A 22679-nucleotide genomic window follows, 5' to 3' on the forward strand; every position below is an offset into this window, starting at 1 on the left:
ATCAAATCAAGTGTTATTGACAAAGCAAAGTTAAATTAGGATTTAAACTTTTTAAAAGATTAAGAGTTAAGAATTAATTTATTTGAATGATTTGTACAGTAAATATAATATTACAATAATTTTCTTATAAGTAGCTAGTTCTTTTGCCTTTTATGAATAAGTTACAATTCAAGTTGTAATTAAAATTTAATTTTTCATTATTGTTTACCTTAAATTACTCAAAATTAAATTTTATTCTTAACTTTTAACATTCAACATTGACACCAAAAAGAATAGGAGTTTGCTTTGATGTATTATCATTTAATAATTAATACTAAAAAAAATTAAATTTAAATTATTATCAAAAGACCAAATTTTAATTTTATATATTGTCTTTCTAATATTACAATACTATATTAAATAAAAGATTTCTTTTCTATCTCATGAGAAAATAATTTATTTTGCTTCCAATTAGTAAATTCATATAAAAACATATTTTAAAAAATTATTATCTATCAACTATTTGACATTAAAAAAAAAAACTTATAAAATTTGAAAATTATATAGTTATTAAATTGATAACTATATACATTTTATAAAAATTTTATTAATTTATTTAGATAAATTTTATCCTACATTAAATTAGTACTATGTACTTTTGATTTGATTTTATATTATCTAATATTTTATATTTATAATCTAGCCTCAAATATAATGTTAAAATATATATACATATCAACGGGAAAAAGTAATATGTACAAGTATGAAATAAATGTGCTTGCTAATAAAATCTTTTAATTTTATTATTTAGTGATTAATTGACAAACATAAATATCAATGGATTGACTATAATCAAATTATTAGATTTTTTAACATATTAAAACAAAATTTTTAAAATTAATTTTAACAAATAATTTTTTAGATTATAAATTCTCTTAATGTTTATGTTTGATTGATGAATTCATTAAAATTAAAATAATTTATTTTAAAATAAGTGATTGTCCAATAATGAATTAATGTTATATTTTTACGTTCTTTATCACACATTTTATACTAAAATCCAAATTTATTCTTTTAATTTTAAGTTACCAAACCTAATATATAGGTTGTTGGAAAAAATAAAGACAAAATAGGCTTTCCAATTTTTAAAGAAATTTTGTATGAAGAATTTTTTTTTATTTTGATTTCAGATTGAATTAAATATAATAACAACATATAAATTTAGTTAAAAGAAATATAATATTATCATATTAAATTTAATTAATTAAAATAATTTTATAAAAAAATATAATACTGTGCATTGCACGGGTCACAAGCTAATTAATTATAAAAGCTCAAACAATCTAAATATATATATAGAGTTTTTATTTGATATATTGTTAGTATATAAATTTTATATACTATCAGTAAATTAGATGATATCACCTTATTAATGAACAAATACCAGCCTTTAAAATAAATATATAAAAATTAATATTTTTTAAAAAACTTATTCATTAATGATGTAGCATCATCTAATTTATTTCATTAATAAGATGGCATCATCTTATTCATTGATAGTGTGTAAAATTTATACACTAGCAATGCATCAAATATTAATATATATATATATAAGAGTGATCAATTTATGGTAGTATAAAATTAAAATTTTTTATCTTTTTTAATTATTAATTTCAGTAAATCCAAGAAATGAGAGACCAAATGAAAAGAGAAAAAAATGATTTCATCTTATCTTTGAATCTATTAAAATCAATTATTAAAAACAATATAAAATTTTTTTGTGTAATTTAATCCTATATATGTATTTGTTAGAAAGGAAAACAATCCGGCTGCATATTTATAGCCTAATACAGTTTTACAGCCTAATTTTATGTTTATAAAATGGTATTGTACGTAATACATATCTGGCTGTTTTTCAAAGATAGAATGTCCCTAAACCCTTACCAAGTAAAGAAAAATAAAGAAAGAAACTTTTGTAATTAATTAATTTATTTGAACTATTTGGATTTACATGTAAATGTTTGATTTTCTCTTATGATTTGACAGTAATTTCTTTATATATGCTCTTGGGATTAGATTCTTATGCATTAGTTTCTTTTAACATTGCTATTTGGAGTTAACTACATATTTGACACCTTAATTTTCGCAAAATGTATCAATTAGTATTTAAAGAACAAAAAATACAACTTGCAATTTGAATTTTTAAATCTTGTAATGTTAACCCGAACTCAAACATAATTAACTCAATCGTAACCAAACTCAAACATAAATCCATCAATACTCCTTTCAATCCAATTGAAACTAAATTTTATATGCTTTGCCTAAGTGGTAAAAATCCTATCCAAAATGAGTTAATTCTTGGATGTGCCATGTGGATGTTACATGGCTTCCATGTGGAGGTTTTTCATAATCTTTTAGTATTTTTAAATATTGACACATGTATACGTGGCCTAATAATAATAGTTGAATGACGCATAAACGAATTAAATTACCAATGCTAAAGTTTAAGTTAAAATAATATGTAATTATACATTTTTTAGGTGCCTATTTATATTTTTTACTGTAATTCAATTATCAAATCCGTTAAAAAAAAGTATAAATCCCAACCATTCATTTATTCATTCACTAAAAAGATAACTTTATTTCGTATGGTTGAGTTCCATAATTATCATAAAGGCGGAGAATTCCAAAAATTTTAAAATTTTGATCAATTTATTAGTTTGTACCAAAATCGTTTTCTAAGAAAATACTTACGGATTGAACAACAAAAAATTCAATTATTTTATTCTTTTATTCTCAACTCAAGACATATCTCTGGACTATTAAGTTCATCACAGGCTATATATATGGAGGAAATTTTACAAGGAACGCCTAGTTATGGTTGGTGCACTTCTGATAGCATGAATTCACGTAGCTATCCATTTGCCCTTCATCTGAAAAATCAGTAACACCCATTGTCAGAATCATAGGATAATTACAGGAACCAGAAAAATTGTGATAACTAATAATTTTAAAGGAAAGACATAAGGTATAAAGAGACAATTGATTAAAGAGGTAGGGAAGTTTTCTTACCGGAAGCAAAACTGGTGGGCCTGGATTGAGCACAATTATTAATACAATTGTAGATCAACTCTGATTGAATGATCTTGCATTTAAGATTGCAGATTTTGAAACATATCTTATAGAGGAATTCAATGATATGTTTAGAACAATTCATAGCACACTTGTTCTCACAAGTCATGCCTGCTGGAGGCATAGTGATTGTGGGAGACAAGGGAGTTTCAGGAGGTAATAAAGGGGTTGATGGAGGCGAAGGTTATGTTGGTGGGCAATAGGGTTGTTGGAGGTGGGGCGATGAGGGGGTAAAGGTGTTGTTGGTGCCGAAGGAGTGTTACGTGTAAGGTGTCAAAGGGGTTGCTGGGGACTGATCTGGGGCCAAACCTGGAGCCAAAGGGATTGCTGAGGGCGAAGGGGCTCCTGGAGATAGTGGGGTTTCAGTAGGCATGGCAATGGCAGCATCGAAAGGAAGAATATTTTCAGCAGCATTATCGAGGCCTGGAATATTTTCTTCTAGTGCCACAGCTAGCGCAAGCATAATTGACATCATCAGCATTGTTAAAACTCGTCAAACTAATTCTCCCCATAGCTTCTCTCACTCACCCTTAATAATCAAAATAAAACTGTACGTGCGTGAAAATTCAAGGACTTGGAACAAGTTTTCTGTTATTTTCTTGATCATGAAACTGAATAAATTACCACCATTTATAGGTTTGAGACATGAAGTTGGGAATTGCCACTAATTCAGGTCTGTTTAAAAGTTCCAAATGGAAGACAATATCAATCAATAAGAATTATTGCCAAAAATTTTGAACATCTTATATTCTTATGTAAAATTCAAAGTTTTTGATTAAAAAAGAAATAATCCAATGTAAATGGTCCATTTTTTTGACATAGAGAAAATCTTAATCAATTGTCACTATTTTGCATTTAATTATTTTGATCTCATATAAATTTTAAATATTTATATGCATTAATTATATTTATTTCCATTTAAATTTTCAACTGACTTACGTTTTAAAAAAATAATTCAAGAACATATAGAATTATTTATTCTGCTTACAGAAAATTACAACATAACAAAGTAAAATAAAGGGAAAGAAGCCAACACCATCCTCAAAACCCATAGAAATACTTTTAAGACAGGCCCAAGCTGACAAATCAGGCCATTACATCACTCCCTGTAAACAAGTAACTAACAGATGCAAACCAGAACTATGGTCCAAACACAGCAGGTTGAAGGAATTATTGTAGGATGCACTGATCAAATAACAGAAAAAAATTATCCATAACTCTCGAGTCAACTTAAAGCAAATTGCTTACAAGGCAAAGGAAACGAGCGGCTGTGAATATGCATTACGGACAGATTAGATGAAAAGCTCCCATCCAAACTCTTTATTTATCCATGCACCAAATCATGGATCACTTCAACAAAGCCATTATTGATCACACCAACATAAAAAGCATATATACTTGAAGTTCAATGTATTCAGAATTCAGATTAAGGAACAGTTGACCTACAAAAAATAGAAATAGGCAATTTTTATTAGCTGTCTAGTACCTCCCAACTATCAAATTATGGTCCGGCTGGAGAATCAGTGTTACGGAAGAAACGGGAGAAAGTAGATTTTAGGGTCATGTCTTCCCATTGGAGTCCAGTCCGCCATGCTTCCTGTCCTGAAATACTATATAGTTTGTCCTTGGCGCTGTTGGCATGAAATGGGAGTTTCTTGAACTTTGGGCAGTCAAACACATGGATTTGACGCAGAGACAGAAAGGATAAGGGATGACTACAAATGCTCTCCAGTTGGGGTAGATCATGAAGATGAAACGTCTGAAGATGGCGGAAAACCCAACTTTCCTCTGTTATTTCAACTCCATCACCATCGCTTATAAGTTTTTTCATGGCCTCACAGTTTGCAATTTTTAGAGTTTTGAGGTTTGGGACCCAAATAAGCCAATTCAAATGTAGAAGAACTTTACACTTATTGATTATGAGGGAACCAAGTCGAATAAAACATCTCGCCCTTAAATCCCTGCTGTTGCATGGGATTTCAGGCACCATTTCTTGCTCCTCCTCCTCCTCCTCCAACCAGTCAATAGCCAATTCTTCCAAATCACTGCAACTACCGATTTGAAACCATGATAATCCCATATCTTTCGGAAGTCACAGAATAGCAGTGCCTCTGCACAACTCAATGTCTAGGCCAAATGTGCAGTTCTGTAATTTGTCTGACCTCAAAAATTTTTGCAGCGCATGTTCGCTTTTCACAGTGAAACTTAAGGATTGCAGGCTCGGTAAGCAGTCCAGTTCATCCACCAACAGTTCATTACCACCAGAAAAGACATTACCGTCCTCTAGTTGATCTGAAATACCAGAATGAAACAAGTGCAATCTTTTCAACATTGAGAGATTTGATAGAACCTGTTGTGGAAGAATCTGAAGTTTATCCATATTATTCACATATAAATGTTTCAGCTTCGTTAATTTCCTAAACTCCAGAGGCAACACTCTAACCCCTGTAAAAGAAAGGTCAAGATGTTGCAAGGAGACCAATTCAAAAAAGCTTAAGGGCAACTCTTCTAAACTTTTATTGTGAGATAGGGCTAGCAGTTTAAGAGAAGGCATAAAATCAAAGAAGCTATCAGATATCATTTTCAAAGCATTATATCGAAGATTCAAAGTCAACAGATTGGGGCATCTAGGTGTTGCTGTTAGTTGATCAATAGAATTGTTCATGAGTGATATTCTTTCAGCCTTCTCCCACTCTGAGACTGCAGGTGCTTTGGTCAATTTGACAGCCACTTGCACCAAAAACTTGCCTTTTGTAGCTCCCTTATCTGAAATTACCCACAGCGCCATGTCTCGAATCATGTCATGCATTTTAATATAATTATCTCCGATGCGTTCACCACTCTCCAACAGGCATGCCAGCTTTAAGGTGCCTATAATATGGTGCCCCTTATCAATAGCTTCAAATAGATCGTCACTTTGATCCAAAAAACCTTCTCCAGCCCAAGCAATTATAAGATTCATTTTATCCAGATAAAAATCTTCAGGATACAGCGCGCAATACAAGAAGCAAGATTTAGTAGTATCATCTGGTAAGCTATCAAAGCTGAACTCTAGTAGAGAAAGTAACGTTTTCTCCATACTAGTGAATTCAGCAGCAGATTTCCTAACCGTGGTTGCCGCATGACGCCATTCTTCAATGGTACTTCTGCTACGCATGGCTTGTCCAACAGTGATGAGTGCTAGCGGCAAACCGCTACATTCGTTTACAATCGTTTCTGCTAGTTTGGGTATGGCTGGGTCCAACCGTAGGACTTCTTCTCCCACCTTGCTTTGAAACAATCCCCATGCTTCCCTCCACGCTAAACAATTCATTTTGAACTTCCTTTGTGCATGCATGAGATCGCACACATCCTCTTGACGTATTGTGAGTACTACTTTGGCCTTGTTTTGTTCACTCGGAAGTGGTACCCCAGCATTTATAAGATCAAAAAGCTCCCACACATCATCTAACAATAGCACAAATCTTTTCGTTTTCAACACCCTGAAGATGGAATTGCTTTTCTCTCCTTAGCTCATCCTACTCCATCTGTCATCAGGGAAGCCTAGTTTTCGGCCAAGTGTATCTTGCACCTTTTCCATGTTTAGATCCCTTGACACCACGGCCCAAATCACCACATCATAATCTTGACCAACTCTGCCAATTAGTTCAATGTTGATTTTACTCAAGAGGGTGGCTTTGCCCACACCCCCCATACCATATATTCCAATGATTCCCACTCGTTGATCACAAAGGTAGCTCCAAACCTCCCTGAAATTTAAATCCATGCCCACAGTGTCCTCGAGGGGCATTTCATCCACCAAGGGCGGGGGCAACATGTCAGCCACATCAACAAAACTTCCTTCTGTTCTCAACTCTGAAATAGCTTTCAATGTTTTTGATACTTGCTTCCCGAGGTTGTAACGAGACTTCAATCTTTTGGGAGAAAAGTTGCGGAAACATCTTTGCTGAGCCTACCTTTCTCCTTCCCTCACAACCATGTCAAGTTCAGCTTCTAGTTCTTCTACTCGCCGTAACCATCCTTCGACTTGCACCCTAGGCCGCATTTGTTGCCGCTCAGCATTTTCTACTCTTGTCTTCACATCGTTCCTTTGCTCCCTAAGCTTTTTCTGTGTCTCTTTTCAAAGATCTTATAAGCCTTTCGGGATGACAGATCGAGATACGGTACTCTCTGTTTCTTTCGCTGCAATCCCGCAAACAAGCGATTACCTCTAAGACTAGGCTTGCAATTTCCATTGCAGATAATTAAGAGGCGGTTTCAGGAAGAAAAATGAATCGAAAGATCTAGCCTGCAGCGAAGATTGAGCTTGGTCTAAATCTCACACACACATGAATGTATACATAGAGAGGAGGGATACAAAGTAGAAATGAGATATGATTTTAAAGGTGAAGGATAAATGATTATATATATACATATATATATATATATTTATAGAGTTAGAGGATGAAAAAAATATATACATATATAATATAATACAACTAATAATTTTTATATAAGAATAAAAATTTTGATGTAAAACAAATTAAAAAAAAAAACTAAAGATCAATGTGTAACTATAATAACATTTTAAGGAGATGTTGTAATAAAATTATTTGCCATATTTACATCAAGATATGAATTGAGTACCATAATTAGTATAAAGTTTATAAAGATAATAAGTCATGATCCCAACTTTATTTAAAACTTTTTTTTGGTAAGTATATACTTTTACCTCTTACATATAAAGAATGCATTATGACTAAAATTTAATAATTTTGATCTTAAAAAAACTCTTAGAACTATATAAAAGCATGAACCGTACATAAAAATAATTTTCTACTTATGGTTGATTGTATATTTGTATTATTTTAATAAAAAAATTAAATCAATAACAGATAATTAAGAAATAGATTAAGTTTTAGACAATGTCATGTTAAAAATAATAAAGTAGAAATAAATGCAATTCAAGCTAATTAAACCAAGAAAGAAATAGAGACAAATCTTGAAAAGAAAAACATCATATATAATTGTAATATTAGTCGAGGCAAAATTGAATAGAAATGGTAGTTAATTTGATAATTTTGATCTTTTTTGTAATCAAAATGAAAATATTTATATTATTAAATGCGATTATGATAAATGTAATCATGATTTTAATCTTTTCATAGTAGAGAATGATTCGTTAACAACTATTTTTGAAATCACAAAAAAAGATCATACATATATGGGACACGGATTGTTGATATTTTGAATTTAACTTAATCTCGTGCATCTTGTCAATTCATTCAAACTAGATGAATTGTTTATTTTTTAGCACACCACATAACTAAGATTGAGTGCGAGATTAGCAACCAACAAACCTGCTTAGGATCACTTCCAAGCTTGTTTTTTAGACTTATGCTTTTTGATGTTAATGAAAGCTACTTTTTTTTCATAAAAAATTGAGCAAACAAATGAGAAATATTAAAATAATACCAACTAATAAATGTGATAAAAGGAAAGCATCTATAAACACAAAAGCAAAGCAAATTAACTTGGTGATCAATATTTAGCATTGTTGTTCCTATAATGAACAATGACTAATAAACTAAAAGAATAATGTAATTTGACAAAAAAATAACAATAAAAGAAATCAAAATCAAAATAATTCATTGTCATAATAAATTAATATAATTGTATGGATAAAAATTAATATAATTGTATTGACAAAAATTTACCTAATCATAAAATCGATACATTTGGAAAGTAGCTTCCTAACACTTTTAGATTATATGATTTATATTTATAGTAAGGATTATAAAGTTTTTTTATAAATTGAGCATAATTTATACAGAGTAATTATAATGGGTTATTAGAGAATATATTTTGAAACAGTAAATTTTGTGATTATAATTAATATTTATACAGAAAGAAATATATAAAAAATATGTTTGCAATTAATTAGGCCTTTTATTTTAGGTTTGAATTCTTAGCATTATATGACTTATATACTCATTACATAAATTATTTTTTAATTAAATACTAAAATTACAGATATTAAATAGTCAATATTTTTAATGCATATTTCTTATTCATAGTGTTCATGTTTGGTGTTTTAAATTAAAATTTGAATTTATTTGAAAATGAATTAAGATAATTGAATTGTAACATATTTATAAAGGCAATAATATTTTATATTTATAAGAAAATAAATATATTTAATTTACTCAAAATAGAAATCTTTTAAATTAATAAAATTTATATAACAACAAATCAAAATAATTAATGCAAAACATATGACAATTGTTCAAAACCATCCACATAACAAAAGAATAGATCATCCACATTTAACCTTTTGTTTTTTTTACTAAAAGTTTAAGCTTTTATATATTTATATAAGATATGACCATTTAGGTGAAAACTTTAATGATTCAAGAAGAATAACCCACTTTTTCATTTCTTAATTGCATTCAATCCAAATTCAGCACATTCTAATCATAGACACTTAATTTTATCCGTCGATAAAAATGAATCTTAAATTATAGATACTTAATTTTATCTATCGATAAAAATGAATTTTAAATTTCATTTATGATTTTGATATTCGAAATTTAATTAGGCATTGTAGTCAAGAATAGACTTGTTTATTGCATATTGGGTTTAATTGACTTTCTTGTCCTAATGTTTGGTCCAATTCAAGTTGGATTTAAAGTCCAAATGTTATCCAGATTCAATTATGGCCCAAATTTGATTAATTAGAATTAATTAAGTTTTAATTAAAAAGAAAGAAGATAGAATAAGGGCTGAAGCATTGTGCTAGGCATAGTACCAATGTCACGAGCTGAGACTCAACCTTCAAGCCCACGTGGCTCTAAGATCTGGGCATGCACTCATCCAATATACCAGATTAGCCTACTTATCACGTTTCAAACTCTTGTGAAGTATTATCCGCTCTGGCCTGTCTAGCCTCACTATTTTATCTCACAAAAAGTGTCTCACAAAGAGAAAAATATGTGAACTCTTATATCCCATGATCAACTCTAGTACATAGCTAATGTGAGGTTCATGGCTCCTCTCTAGGACTATGACACCATCTCTTACTCCAACGACGGTTCATCGTTTTTGGTAGCACATCGTTAGCACCATTAGAGCTGGCTTTGATATCACTTGTCATGAGTCGAGACTCAACCTCCAAGTCCACTCAACTCCAAGACTTATGCATACACTCATTCGATGTCTCATATTAACCTACCTGTCACGGTTAATACCTTTGTGAGGTATTATCCATTTTAGCCCCTTTAATCTCACGATTTTATCCTATAAAAAGCATCTCATAAGAAAGAAAATGTGTAAACTCTTATATCCCATGATCAATTCTAATATACAATCGATGTGTGATTCATGGCTCCTCTCTAGTATCGTGACACAACACTCAATTATCACCTTGTCAGATTCTTATCCCCTATTAGCTGACATACTCTGTAGAAATCCATGTCCTACTCAACCCTTAAACCCTACCTTGCATTTCCCATCACCATGGTAGTAAAAATTAAAGCTTAATTTTTGGGATGTGTTAGAATCACTTCTTTAAAACCTAGTTGAAATCAATACGAAAAGGGAGAAATTTTTAGGGAGCCTTCTACCATTACCACCACTATCACCATTTCCTCACCCATACACCTCCAACTAAACCATTTTTGTCCCAATCTAACCAGTAGCTGCAAAAACCACCACCATCACTCATTCCCAAAACCCATTCGACAACTAACCAAAAAATCCAGCTAAAACCCTCACTTGAAGACATTCTTCACCATCGCCCAAAAAGGACCAAAACCATCATTAATTTAACTCAAGGCCCACCCAAACCTTCTATCAAGCAACCCACACCCCCTTAATAGAAAAACCCAAAATAAGAAAACACAAAAATAATCACACATCCCCTAGATCAGGGAAAATCAGCACTGAAAGCCAAAAACAAAAAAAACAAAATCACCAAAATGAAGGGAAAGGGTTTTGTTTAGGGCATTTTAAAAGGTTTTGAGGCCCAAAATTTGGTGAAAGGGATGAGCAAGAAAGGGGGAGAAACATAGGAGAAACCAATGATGATAAGCACGAAAAAAAGTGTTTTAATGAGTGGAAGCCACGGTATTTCGATTTAGATCTAGGCCATTTGGGATTGTTTTAGGCTAAACAAAGGTTGAAACAGTTACGAGGGGGTGGAAAAGGTCATTTTTGGAGATTTTTAGCTTCGGTTGGCATTGGCAACCAGAGGTTGACGATAGCAAATGATGGCCAATGCGGTGACCAAAAATCGGGTTAGCTTTAAAAGTTGGCGATAGTTTTTGAATCTTGAGAGAGTTTTTAAGAATTTTTTTAGAGAAAGGTTTGAAATGAATTGAAAAAAAAGTTTGGCAATTTTAAGCTTGAAAAATAAAAACTTACTAGGATTCCTTATTTACTTATTTTTTAAAATTAAAAACAAAAAATTCGATAATAAAATAATTTTTTAAAAAAGTAAGGTTAAATATAATAATGTATGAATATTAATGACATTAATTAATTAAAAATATGAGCATTTAAGAATGAGATTTTAAGAAAATTTGAGTAGTAATTTTCAAAAAATCTTTAGGTGAAAATTTTTTCTAATATTGTAATGTACTAAAACATTTTAAGAATTTTTTCATTATAATGTTCCAATTTATTTTTCAAATAAAAATGAAATAATAATTTTTTAAATAAAATTTTTTATAAGGAAAATAAAATATAAAAATAAAATAAAAATAAAAGGCTAAAATTGTGATAAGTAAAAAGAGTCAAGGTAATTAATATTAACTATCAATACCACTAGATCAAAGAATAATACATGATTATTTGGTAATATTTTTGGATGGACATTTTAGGGGTGCTAATCGTTTCTCATATGTGACCGTTCTCTTGAACGCAAACTATTTTTTCAGGCTCAAAAATTAATCTTTTAATAAAGATTTAATTAATTTTAAGATGTTATTAAAAGAGTAAATTTTAATAGGTAGACTCACAAAAGATTGGTTACAACTCTTTTTTTTTTTAAAGCTCATCTAATAGCCCTTAAAACAATTATGATAACTTAGCTATTCAGCTAGGGATGTAATTTTTTTAAAGTCAGGCCAAAATTAATTTTGTGGTATCCTTAATTTTGAATTAATGGTTTTAATATGTATTTAACTTTAATTTCTTTGATTTTGATTTTGTTTTTAATACAATAATAAAATAATAAAAAAATCATATGCATTTCATTTTAATTATATCATTTATTCAATTATTATTGTTTGTTTTGTATATATTATTCTTGATAAATTATAGAGCTTTTAGGATAAAGATTGCAATGTTATTTTCACTCACACATACACACATAATGACACATTACATTTCATATATGAGCTCATATCCAAACTTTGTCTCTATAAGAAGAAGTAAAGTACATATACTCTCGTGAGATAAAAACCTTTGCAATGACAAGTAAAATACTTAATTCAAATTGAACCATTTCTAATTGTGACCTATGATGAATAAAGATCATGGTGCTTTATTAGTCCAATATGGATGATAGTAAGGGACAATTTGAGAACTTTTAAATACATGACAATCCAAATCCAACATATAATAAACTGTAAAGAGCCAACCTTAGGTAAAATCATGTTGACATTTTTGTAAGAAATCACCTTAATTATAACATGTGAGGGAATATATTTGTTGTTGACAACATTTTTTCTTGGATTAATAATAAAATGGTTATATACTACCAAAAATTAAAACAAAAACTTAACAAAAAAACTTTTTATTTATTTATTGATTTTAAATTATTGTATGTTTGTCAAAATTTTCTTTCTTCTATATATTTTTTTTCAAACAAAAAAATTTTGCATTTAGAAAAAATTGTAAAAACAAAAATTTCTTTTCTTAGAAAAAGATAAACTTTTTTTCTCTTTAAAAAAATTCTTTTAATTAGATCTTTTCTCTAAACTAAAAGAAAAAAAAAGACAAAATCACCAAAATTAAAGAAGGGGGGCTTCAGTTTGGGGCGTTTTGAAAGGTTTTGAAACCTAAAATTTGGTGGGAATAACGAGCAGGGATGGGGGAGAAACATAGTAGAAATTGACGACAAATAACACGACGAAAAAAGGCATTTCAAAGGGTGGAAGCCAGGATATTTTAGTTTAGATCTAGGCTGTTTGGGGTTATTTTAGGCTAAATGGAGGTTGGAATAGTGATGACGAGGTAGAAAGGGTCTTTTTTGGAAATTTTAGGCCTCGATTAATACCAACGATTGATGATTGACAGCCGACAATAGCAGATGGTGCTAGTGCGATGGCCGAAAATTGGGTTGGCTTTGAAGGTCGATAGAAGTTCTTGAAACTATAGAGAGTTTTTGGGATTTTTTTTTTTTAGAGAAAAGTTTGAAATGAATTGAAAAAAAATTTGGCATTTATAAGCTTGAAAAAAAAACTTAACAAGATCAATGCGTGGACCTAACCCAGTCTAGGATCTGCGTGCCTAACCTATTGCCTAGCTTCCCACAATAACCTTGAATTGATCCAATTGAATTAGTTCAAATTGCTTCTAAACCAATAACTGACTGCTAAATCGCTAAAAATTAGAGAAAAAGCTTTAAACCGTCGCATGAACTAGGACAAAATGACCAAGTCACTTGAACCTATTGACTGATATGTTGACTGGGCTTGACAGGTTCTTTTGAGTAATTTTTTTTAATTATTTTCTTTATTTTTTTTTATAAGTTAGTTATTTGGTCATCTTTATATATTTAAATTTTAAATTTTTAAATAAATATATATTTTAAAAAATGTTAAAAAATCTTTTTAAAGAAAAATTGAAAATCCTTCACCAAAGAGATATTAAGAAAATCCACGTGGTATTTTTTTAAAATCTCTATATGATGATATTTTTCTAAAATGCTATCAAAGTGCTGGAGTATTTAGAAATATATCAAATACAAAATGATTTTCATTTACTTATTATTTTTATTAGTTTAAAAATAATAATAAAAGAAAAAATATTTTTAAGAGTAAGGTTATATATAATAATGTATGAATATTAATTGCATTAATTAATTAAAAAAATGAGCTTCCGAAGATAGAATTTTAAAGAAATCTGAGTAATGATTCTTAAGAAATCATTAGGTAAGAAAATTTTTTAATGTTATCGACATACTAGAATATTTTGAGAAATTTTCAATAAAAGGCTTCGATTTAGTTTTCAAATAAAAATGAAATAATAATTTTTTAAATAATTTTTTTGTGAGGAAAATGAAATATAAAAAATAAAATAAAAAATAAAAAAGGCTAAATTTGTCATAAATAAAGTGTGTTAAGAAAATCTTATATAAATATATAAAAGCTAAAGCTTTTGGTAAAAGAAAATAGTTTTACTTGAATAATCTATATTTTTGACATGTGAACAGATTTAAAAAATTGTCATGTGTCTTTTAGTAAATGCATTTTAATTATTTGAAATGTTTTTATTACATAAACATAATTAATTAGACTAAATTAATTACATTTATTCTCTTTTAAATACCCAATATTCTTACCTTATATGAACATATCTTATATGAATAAGTTACAATTAACTTGGCTAATAATACAAATAAATTAAGAAAAAAAACTAAATGGAAAGCTAATTACTAATGAATATATTTTCATATCTTCTAATTAGGGCACTAGAATTTTATTTTATTTTATTTTTTTGCTTTTTAAGCACTCTAACATACATTATTATAAAATATTATTAATTTATTAAATGATAATTTTTATACATTTCATAAATTACTCTCATTACTTCTATATTTAGTTTTTAGTTAACTTAACTTATTAAATATATAAAAAAAAATCAAAGTTTTGGATAAAAATGGAAATAGTCTTACTTGGAAAACCCACATTTTTGACATGTGGACAGATTTAAAAAATTACAGTAAGTCTTTTAATAAATGCATTTTAATTGTTTGAAATGTTTTTATTACTTGAAGAGTAATTGGTTGGACTAAATTAATTCCATTTATTCTATGTTAAATACCTAATGTTCTTACCTTATATGAATAAGTTGCAATTAACTTGGTTAACAATACAATTGAACTAAAAAAAAATGGAAAGCTAATTACTCATGAATATATTTTCATATATATATATATATATATATATCTCCTAATCAGGGTGCTAGAATTTTTTTTTCTTTTTAAGCACTCTAACAGACTTTGTTATAAAATATTATTAATTTATTAAATTATATTTTTTAGACATTCCATAAATTACTCTCATTAGTTTTTAGTCACCTTATCTTATATAAGTATATAAAAGATAAAGCTTTAGGTAAAAAAGGAAATAGTCTTACTTGGATAATCTATATTTTTGACATATGAACAGATTTAAAAAAATTGTCATGTGTCTTTTAATAAATGCATTTTAATTATTTGAGATGTTTTTATTACTTAAAAAGTAATTAGTTAAACTAAATTAATTATATTTATTCTCTTTTAAATAGCCAATATTCTTACCTTTTATGAACATACCTTATATCAATAAGTTGCAATTAACTTGGTTAATAATACAAATAAGTTAAGAAAAACAGCTAAATGGAAAGCTAATTACTAATAAATATATTTTCATATCTTCTAATTAGGGCACTAGATTTATTTATTTATTTATTTTTGCTTTTTAAGCACTCTAACATACATTATTATAAAATATTATTAATTTATTAAATGATAATTTTTATACATTCCATAAATTACTCTCATTTCTTCCATTTTTAGTTTTTAGTTAACTTAACTTATATAAATATATAAAAAACAAAGTTTTGGATAAAAATAGAAATAGTCTTACTTGGAAAACCCACATTTTTTACATGTGGACAGATTTAAAAAATTGCCATATGTCTTTTAATAAATGCATTTTAATTATTTGAAATGTTTTATTACTTAAAGAGTAATTAGTTAGACTAAATTAATTCCATTTATTCTCTTTTAAATACCTAATGTTCTTATCTTATATGAATATACCTTATATGAATAAGTTGCAATTAACTTGGTTAATGATACAATTGAACTAAAAAAGAATTGGAAAGCTAATTACTCATGAACATATTTTCATATATATCTTCTAATTAGGACACTAGAATTTTTTTTTTCTTTTTAAGCACTCTAACAGACATTGTTATAAAATATTATTAATTTATTAAATGATATTTTTTAGACATTCCATAAATTGCTCTCATTACTTCCATTTTTAGTTTTTAGTCAGCTTGTTATCATAAATATTAAGTACCTTCAACACTTTACTAATCTTATATCTTATATCTTATATAAATATATAAAATCCAAAACCATTAATAAAAAAGGCATTTTGTTCTATATAGATAATTTAATTTTTTGACATATGGAATGTTTTAAGTAAATAACATTTACCCTCTAATTAATGGATTTGACTTGATAAATTTTTATTTTAAAATAATCTATTATGGCAAAATTGATTATATTTATATTATTTAAATATCAATATTCTTGCCTCCTATAAATATCAATATTCTACATATCTTCTAATAACTATTTATAATTATATAAACATATTACTTTACTATAATAACTTAAATATATTAACTTTTGACAAAAAACCAAATAAGTCAATAAATATGAGCTAATATTTTATTCATGAATAATCTCAAATGATATCATGTGTTTTGATCTTAATCAACAATTTTTCCAATTTCTGTCCAAGGAATTTATTAACTATTCAGTGGCTTTAATTTTAGTTTTAAAAAACACTTTGATTATGAATATTTCTTAATAATTATTATTTTTTTACAAAAGGTCTTATTGAACATTCAATATCTTCAATTTTTGTTTTGAATTTGGTAAAATGTTCCATACTTACATTATCTTAATTTTGGGTGATTGATTATAATAATAAAAAGAATTGATTGATATATCAACTTATGTATTTAAAATTTAAACTCCATAATAATATGTAATTAAGAAAGATAGAAAATTTTCATGGTAATAAGTCATTGATTGATAGCTAAATCTTTGTGATTCAACATTTATGAGTATATATATGTTGTATATAAATATAATGATAATATGATGAAGGTGACAAATACTGTTGTAAAAAAAATTTTTCATTTGTATTATTTTACTTTTTTTTTTCTTTTTCTTGATACATTGTTTAAATATTGTATTTTTTTTTTATATTTTACACCAATTATCTATATTTCATAATAAACTCCAAAGGTTGGTGTAAGATTATAACTTTGTAAGTATTATTATTATTATTATTATTAATATGTTCTTTTATTTCCTTTATTTAGTATTATATTTTTGTAAATATATTTTTCCTTTGAATTAATGTATTAACTTTTATATTATGAAATACAATATATATTCATATAAAATTCTATTGCAATTTAATTTTGTATACAAATCGTCTTAGCCAAAGTTTATATACAGTTGATGTTAAGAAATAGCATGTTACAGTAGAGGTCCAAAAGATTAATTATTTGTTTTGGTTAGGGAGCTTAGTGATTTTTAATGGTTTGATTTGATTCTTTCTATGATTATTTGTAATTATGCAATTTTTCTCTAACAATGGTTTCAGAATTTACACAAAAAATTTAAAAGCTGATCGATAAGGATATAAAAGTAAAGCTTAGCAATTATTCAAGAATTACCAAGGATACTTGCAATATGGCATTTTTGTCAAATTTAGACCACCACTCAAAAATATTTGATTGATTATTATTTTTTGGTAATTTTTGAATTACAAAGGAGATTTTGTATTTCTTTTAACGTTTCAGTGGAATTTTTTTTTCTTTTTTGGAAGTTACAGTAGATTTGACTTTTTTTTTTTAATGTAGCAGATTTGCCCCATTAAATTGGTTGAATAATTTTTTTAGTTATACAAAATAATATGAATATATGTAGTGTTATTTTAGTTTTTTATATTAAGTTGTAATTTTTTTTACACAATTATGTTTGGATGATGTAAATTAATTTAAATACGTTGAATATGCTTTATTATTTTATATGAATTGACAGTTACTTCCTACCATTCACCAATTTATTAACTTTTTTTTTCTAATATTATTATTCATTCCATATTTGAAAATTTGTAGAACATTTTGAAAAGTTATTTTTTATATAAAATTTCAAATGAACTTATATATTTTATATAGTTTATGTATTTTGAAAAGTAAAAATAATCATGGTCAATAATATTTATTTCATTTAAAATAAAAAAGTCTATTTGTAAGTATATTCTGAAAAAGTTATTTTTATATAGAGTTTATTAATTTTATTATAATTAAAAATTTAAAACAAGTTAATTTTAAATATTAAAACCATTTTTATTAAAATCAAAAGATAATATATGATTAATTGATATCGTTTTTCAACGAATATTGTGAAAATATTAATTTTTTTTACATATAATTATATTTTTGAATCTAAACTATTTTTATAAATTTTAAAATTAATTATTTAATAAAATTTGAATTAATATTAATATTTTATTAAAAAAATAAATTTTAATAAATAATAAATCATACCTAACAAAAAAAAATTAATGTCGATTCTTTATTTTTTACAATTCATTTAGCGACTACAAGAGTATTATAACACCAATCATTAATTCTAAAAACTGTCAATCACTTTTCAAATAAATGAATTATGGCTATTTAGGTGAAGACTTTAATGATTCGAGAAAGAAAACCAACCTACTTTTTCATTTCTTAATTGTATCCAATCCAAATTCAACATATGCCAATCAGTAACTTTAAAACTACCAATTACTTTTCAAATAAATGGATTATGGCCATTTAGGTGAAGACTTTAATGATTTAAGAATGGATAACCAACCCAAATTTTCATTTCTTAATTGCCTCCAATCCAAATTCAACATGTGCCAATCATTAATTCTAAAACTACCGACTACTTTTCAAATAAATGGATTACGTGAAAACTTTAATGATTGAAGAAGGATAACCAACCTAATTTTCCATTTCTTAATTGCATTCAATCCATATTCAACACATGCCAATCATTAATTCTGAAAACGACCAGAGTACTTTACAAATAAATGGATTATGGCTATTTAGGTGAAGAATTTAATGATTCAATAAGGATAATTAACCCACTTTTTCATTTTTTAATTGCATCTAATCCAAATTCAACACATGCCGATCATTAATTCTAAAAACAACCAAATACTTTCAAATAAGTGGATTATGGCCATTCAGGTGAAGACTTTAATGATTCAAGAAGGACGACCAAACCTCATTTTCTTTTCTTAATTGCATCCCATCCAAATTCAACACATGCCAATCATTAATTCTAAAAACTACCAAGTATTTTTCTAATAAATGGATACTAGAATAATGTCTAGGCTCACTCCGAGTCTATTTTTAACATTTGATTAAATCATTTTATAAAAATATGAAAATATTAAAATGATAATAAAATAAAGTATTGAACAATTAAAATTAAGTAACCAATCTCTTAAATTAGGAGAATAATGTCAATCTTGATATTTTACGTTTATATGTCCCCTTCCAAAACTTAACATCATAAAATATTTAACTCGAATAAGCTTTACACCTTCTAAGTGAGGTGTATATCGTCGATGTTCAAGTAGTGCTTCACTCAAACCATTAAATCCTCTTCTGATGAAAATGTTCAGTACAACTCTCACTATAATGTTAATAAGGTAGAAAAGTTAAAGTTTTCAACAAAATACAAATATTGAACAAAATAGTTAGGCTATAGACCATTTAAGTACATGAATACCTTTAGTTGTTTTTCCCCTATAGCAAAAAGAATTTATTTTTCCTTCTTTAGTGTTCGAGCAGATCAAAAGTTTACAATTGTCGAAACATAGTATAATGGGGTATGAAGATATAAGTATAATGGAAAAAAAACTTTAAAGCTTTTACATTGCAAATTTTATTGAAATATAAGACTAATCTTACAAATAAGAAAATAGAAATTATAAAATTCAATAGATATTCGAAGATAAACTTGGCAATTCGTGTGGCCATGTCGTATAAAATATTGTATTCGTATTATGTTTTACATGAAAATCGCGTGTCATAGTTTATGTCGACACGAAAACATAAAATATAATTTTTGATTTTATTAAACCTATTTATGGTTTTTCTAAAATTTTAAGTCGTGTTATCTTCGTGTTCTTTATTCATATCATTTTTGTATCATGTTATTGTATCGTATTTCAAATTACTAGATCTATTCGAAAACGGTAAAATTTTTGTGTTTGAGACAAAGGCAATTAAATATAATCTTAAGACAAACAGTACCAAACTTACAATTAATAAGGTGTATAACTTTGGTATTTAGGTTTGAATCTATTAAAAGAGTATAAGAACCTTCTTGCCATCGGTTGCAGTGCTGTGAAGTAGCATTGTTGGAGCATTTTTGCATTTGTGGCTGTGGTATGTATTTACTAGAAAGTGTCATAACGTCTAGATCCGGAGATCTATCGCTAGACATTGACTTTTGGGAGTCGCCACCAATCTTTTTTTATCTAGGTGCGATTGGCCACCTAAAGAATCTGTCCTTTCAGGGAACACCTAAGCTTAAGGGTCCCTAAAAGAATAGGTTCAGGTCTGCTAACCAGAACAGAGTTCGGGAGTTTGGTTATGTGTAAGGAAGGTTATAGCACCCTCACAACGCCCATCAAAAGATGGTACCAGCTTAAATTTGTGTTATCCAAAAGCTTTAAAATTTTACCAAGTAATTAATTATTGAAAATTATTCTCAATTGACTCTAATACTTTTAGCAAAAAATTGAGAAATTCCCTTACCTCAGGAGTATGCAAGAAAAACTACTGTTTCACTTCAGAAGCTCCGTCGTCGGATTAGTTAAAGAAAAATCAAAATAAAAATCAAAATAGAAAGGAAGGAAAGAATTGATTGTTTTTGTGTAGGGAAAATTGATACTTTCAACTTTTCTCCAAAAATATTTTTTTGAAAATTTATTTTTAAGAAAAATTGATACTTTCAACTTTTCCTCAAAAATATTTTTTTTTTGAAATTTATTTCTAAGGAAAATTGATACTTTCAACTTTTCCCCAAAAATATTTTTTTTGAAATTTATTTCTAAGAAAAATTGATACTTTCAACTTTTCCTCAAAAATATTTTTTTTTGGAAATTTATTTCTAAGGAAAATTGATACTTTCAACTTTTCCTCAAAAATATATTTTTTTGAAACTTTGATTTCCAAGGAAAATTGATACTTTCAACTTTTTCCCAAAAATATTTTTTTGGAAATTTATTTCTAATTAAAATTGATACTTTCAACTTTTCCTCAAAAATATTTTTTTTTGAAACTTTGATTTCCAAGAAAAATTGATACTTTCAACTTTCCCTCAAAAATCCTTTTTTTTGAAAATTTATTTTTAAGGAAAATTGATACTTTCAACTTTTCCCAAAAATATTTTTTGGAAATTTATTTCTAAGGAAAATTGATACTTTCAACTTTTCCTCAAAAATATTTTTTTTGATTTAAAGAATATAAAACAAAATAAAAGTAAAAGTAAAAGAAGAAAAAAAAATAAAGAAAAGTAAAAAAAAATAAAAATAAAATAAAGATAAAAAATATTAAATAAATCTAATCTAATAAATAAAAAATAGAAAAACAAATAAACAAATAAATGAAAATAAAAAAAAAATCTGGAGCGGCTCGGATCGCGACTCGGCTCGGCTCAAGGAAGAGAAAACGGCTCGAGGGGCGGCTTAGGAAGCTCGGGTCGGGTCGGCTTGGCTTGGAGGGGGGCAGGCACGCGCGGGTCAAAAACGGGTCGACGCTCGGGTCGGGTCGGGTTTCGACAAAACGCGCGGATCCTCTGGTTACTTAAGGCCAAAACGACGTCGTTTTAAGCGGGTATAAAAGGCACTTCCCTCTGTTTTTCGGCAGAACCCTTCTCCTCTCTCTCTCTCTTCTTCCTTTTTCCTCTCCCTTCTCTCTAAAAACTGAAGAACAGCGGTGAAATTTTTGCCGGATTCTGGAAAAAGTCATCGGAATCTGGAAATTTCATCGGAAGTTGGTCGGAAGATCACCGGTTTCTAGGATTCTTCGTTGGAAACTGGGTTGGTCGTCGGAAACTTCAAGGTTGGCCGAAATTTCGTCGGAAAATTCAAACTTCGCCGAAATTTTCGTCGGAATCTGGAAATTTCCCAGAAATTTCCAGAAAAATTTCTCGTCAAAAATTTCTAAAAAATTATTTCCGATCCCTACAGCTATCCTAACTCTTCTCAACCTTCTTTAGCCTTCGAAAACTCTTCTATACACCTCTTTTCTCTCAAATTCAGTAGCTTTGCTCACTGTTTTCTTTGTGTGTTTCATCTGTTCTAGGAGGGTGCCTTTTATAAGGGTTGATCAGGAGTTCCTGATCAATCCCAATTCCTCCTTGGACGGGGATTCAATCTTTGAATCCAATCGGACTCTTTTGATTGAATCCCCACTCCTAGTAGGATTCTTCAACATTTAATCTTAGCCATCAAAAAAGAAAAAGAAAAAAAAAGAAAAAATAATAATACTATCAGATAATC

At 27.9% G+C, this 22679-nt stretch overlaps 1 protein-coding gene and 1 pseudogene across 2 annotated transcripts; both read right to left on the reverse strand.

Annotated features, from left to right (window-relative positions):
- Nucleotides 1-4059: 4059 nt before the first annotated feature.
- On the reverse strand, nt 4060-7477 carry LOC149511126 (putative disease resistance protein At1g15890 pseudogene; annotated as a pseudogene). Its single transcript, XR_016334186.1, has one exon. The product of XR_016334186.1 is annotated as a putative disease resistance protein At1g15890 pseudogene (transcript).
- Nucleotides 6620-7346, reverse strand: LOC111274123 (putative disease resistance protein At5g63020). Its single transcript, XM_089755107.1, has 3 exons — nt 7320-7346; nt 7068-7219; nt 6620-7025 (listed from the first exon to the last, which is right to left on the reverse strand). Exons 1-3 carry the CDS (start codon nt 7344-7346, stop codon nt 6620-6622), a joined length of 585 nt encoding a protein of 194 aa, XP_089611233.1.
- Nucleotides 7478-22679: the final 15202 nt, after the last annotated feature.

Source organism: Durio zibethinus, chromosome 26 (assembly GCF_047325235.1).
Source record: "Durio zibethinus cultivar Kanyao isolate XHJ-2024 chromosome 26, ASM4732523v1, whole genome shotgun sequence".
NCBI classification, from domain to species: Eukaryota; Viridiplantae; Streptophyta; class Magnoliopsida; order Malvales; family Malvaceae; genus Durio; species Durio zibethinus.

Coding starts and splice junctions, on each gene's coding strand:
- LOC111274123 (XM_089755107.1), bottom strand. CDS start 7,346: ATGGAAATTGCAAGCCTAGTCTTAGAG. Junction 7,220..7,319: donor TTGCAAGCCTAGTCTTAGAG/GTAATCGCTTGT, acceptor AAAGAGACACAG/AAAAAGCTTAGGGAGCAAAG. Junction 7,026..7,067: donor GTTGTGAGGGAAGGAGAAAG/GTAGGCTCAGCA, acceptor TTCTCCCAAAAG/ATTGAAGTCTCGTTACAACC.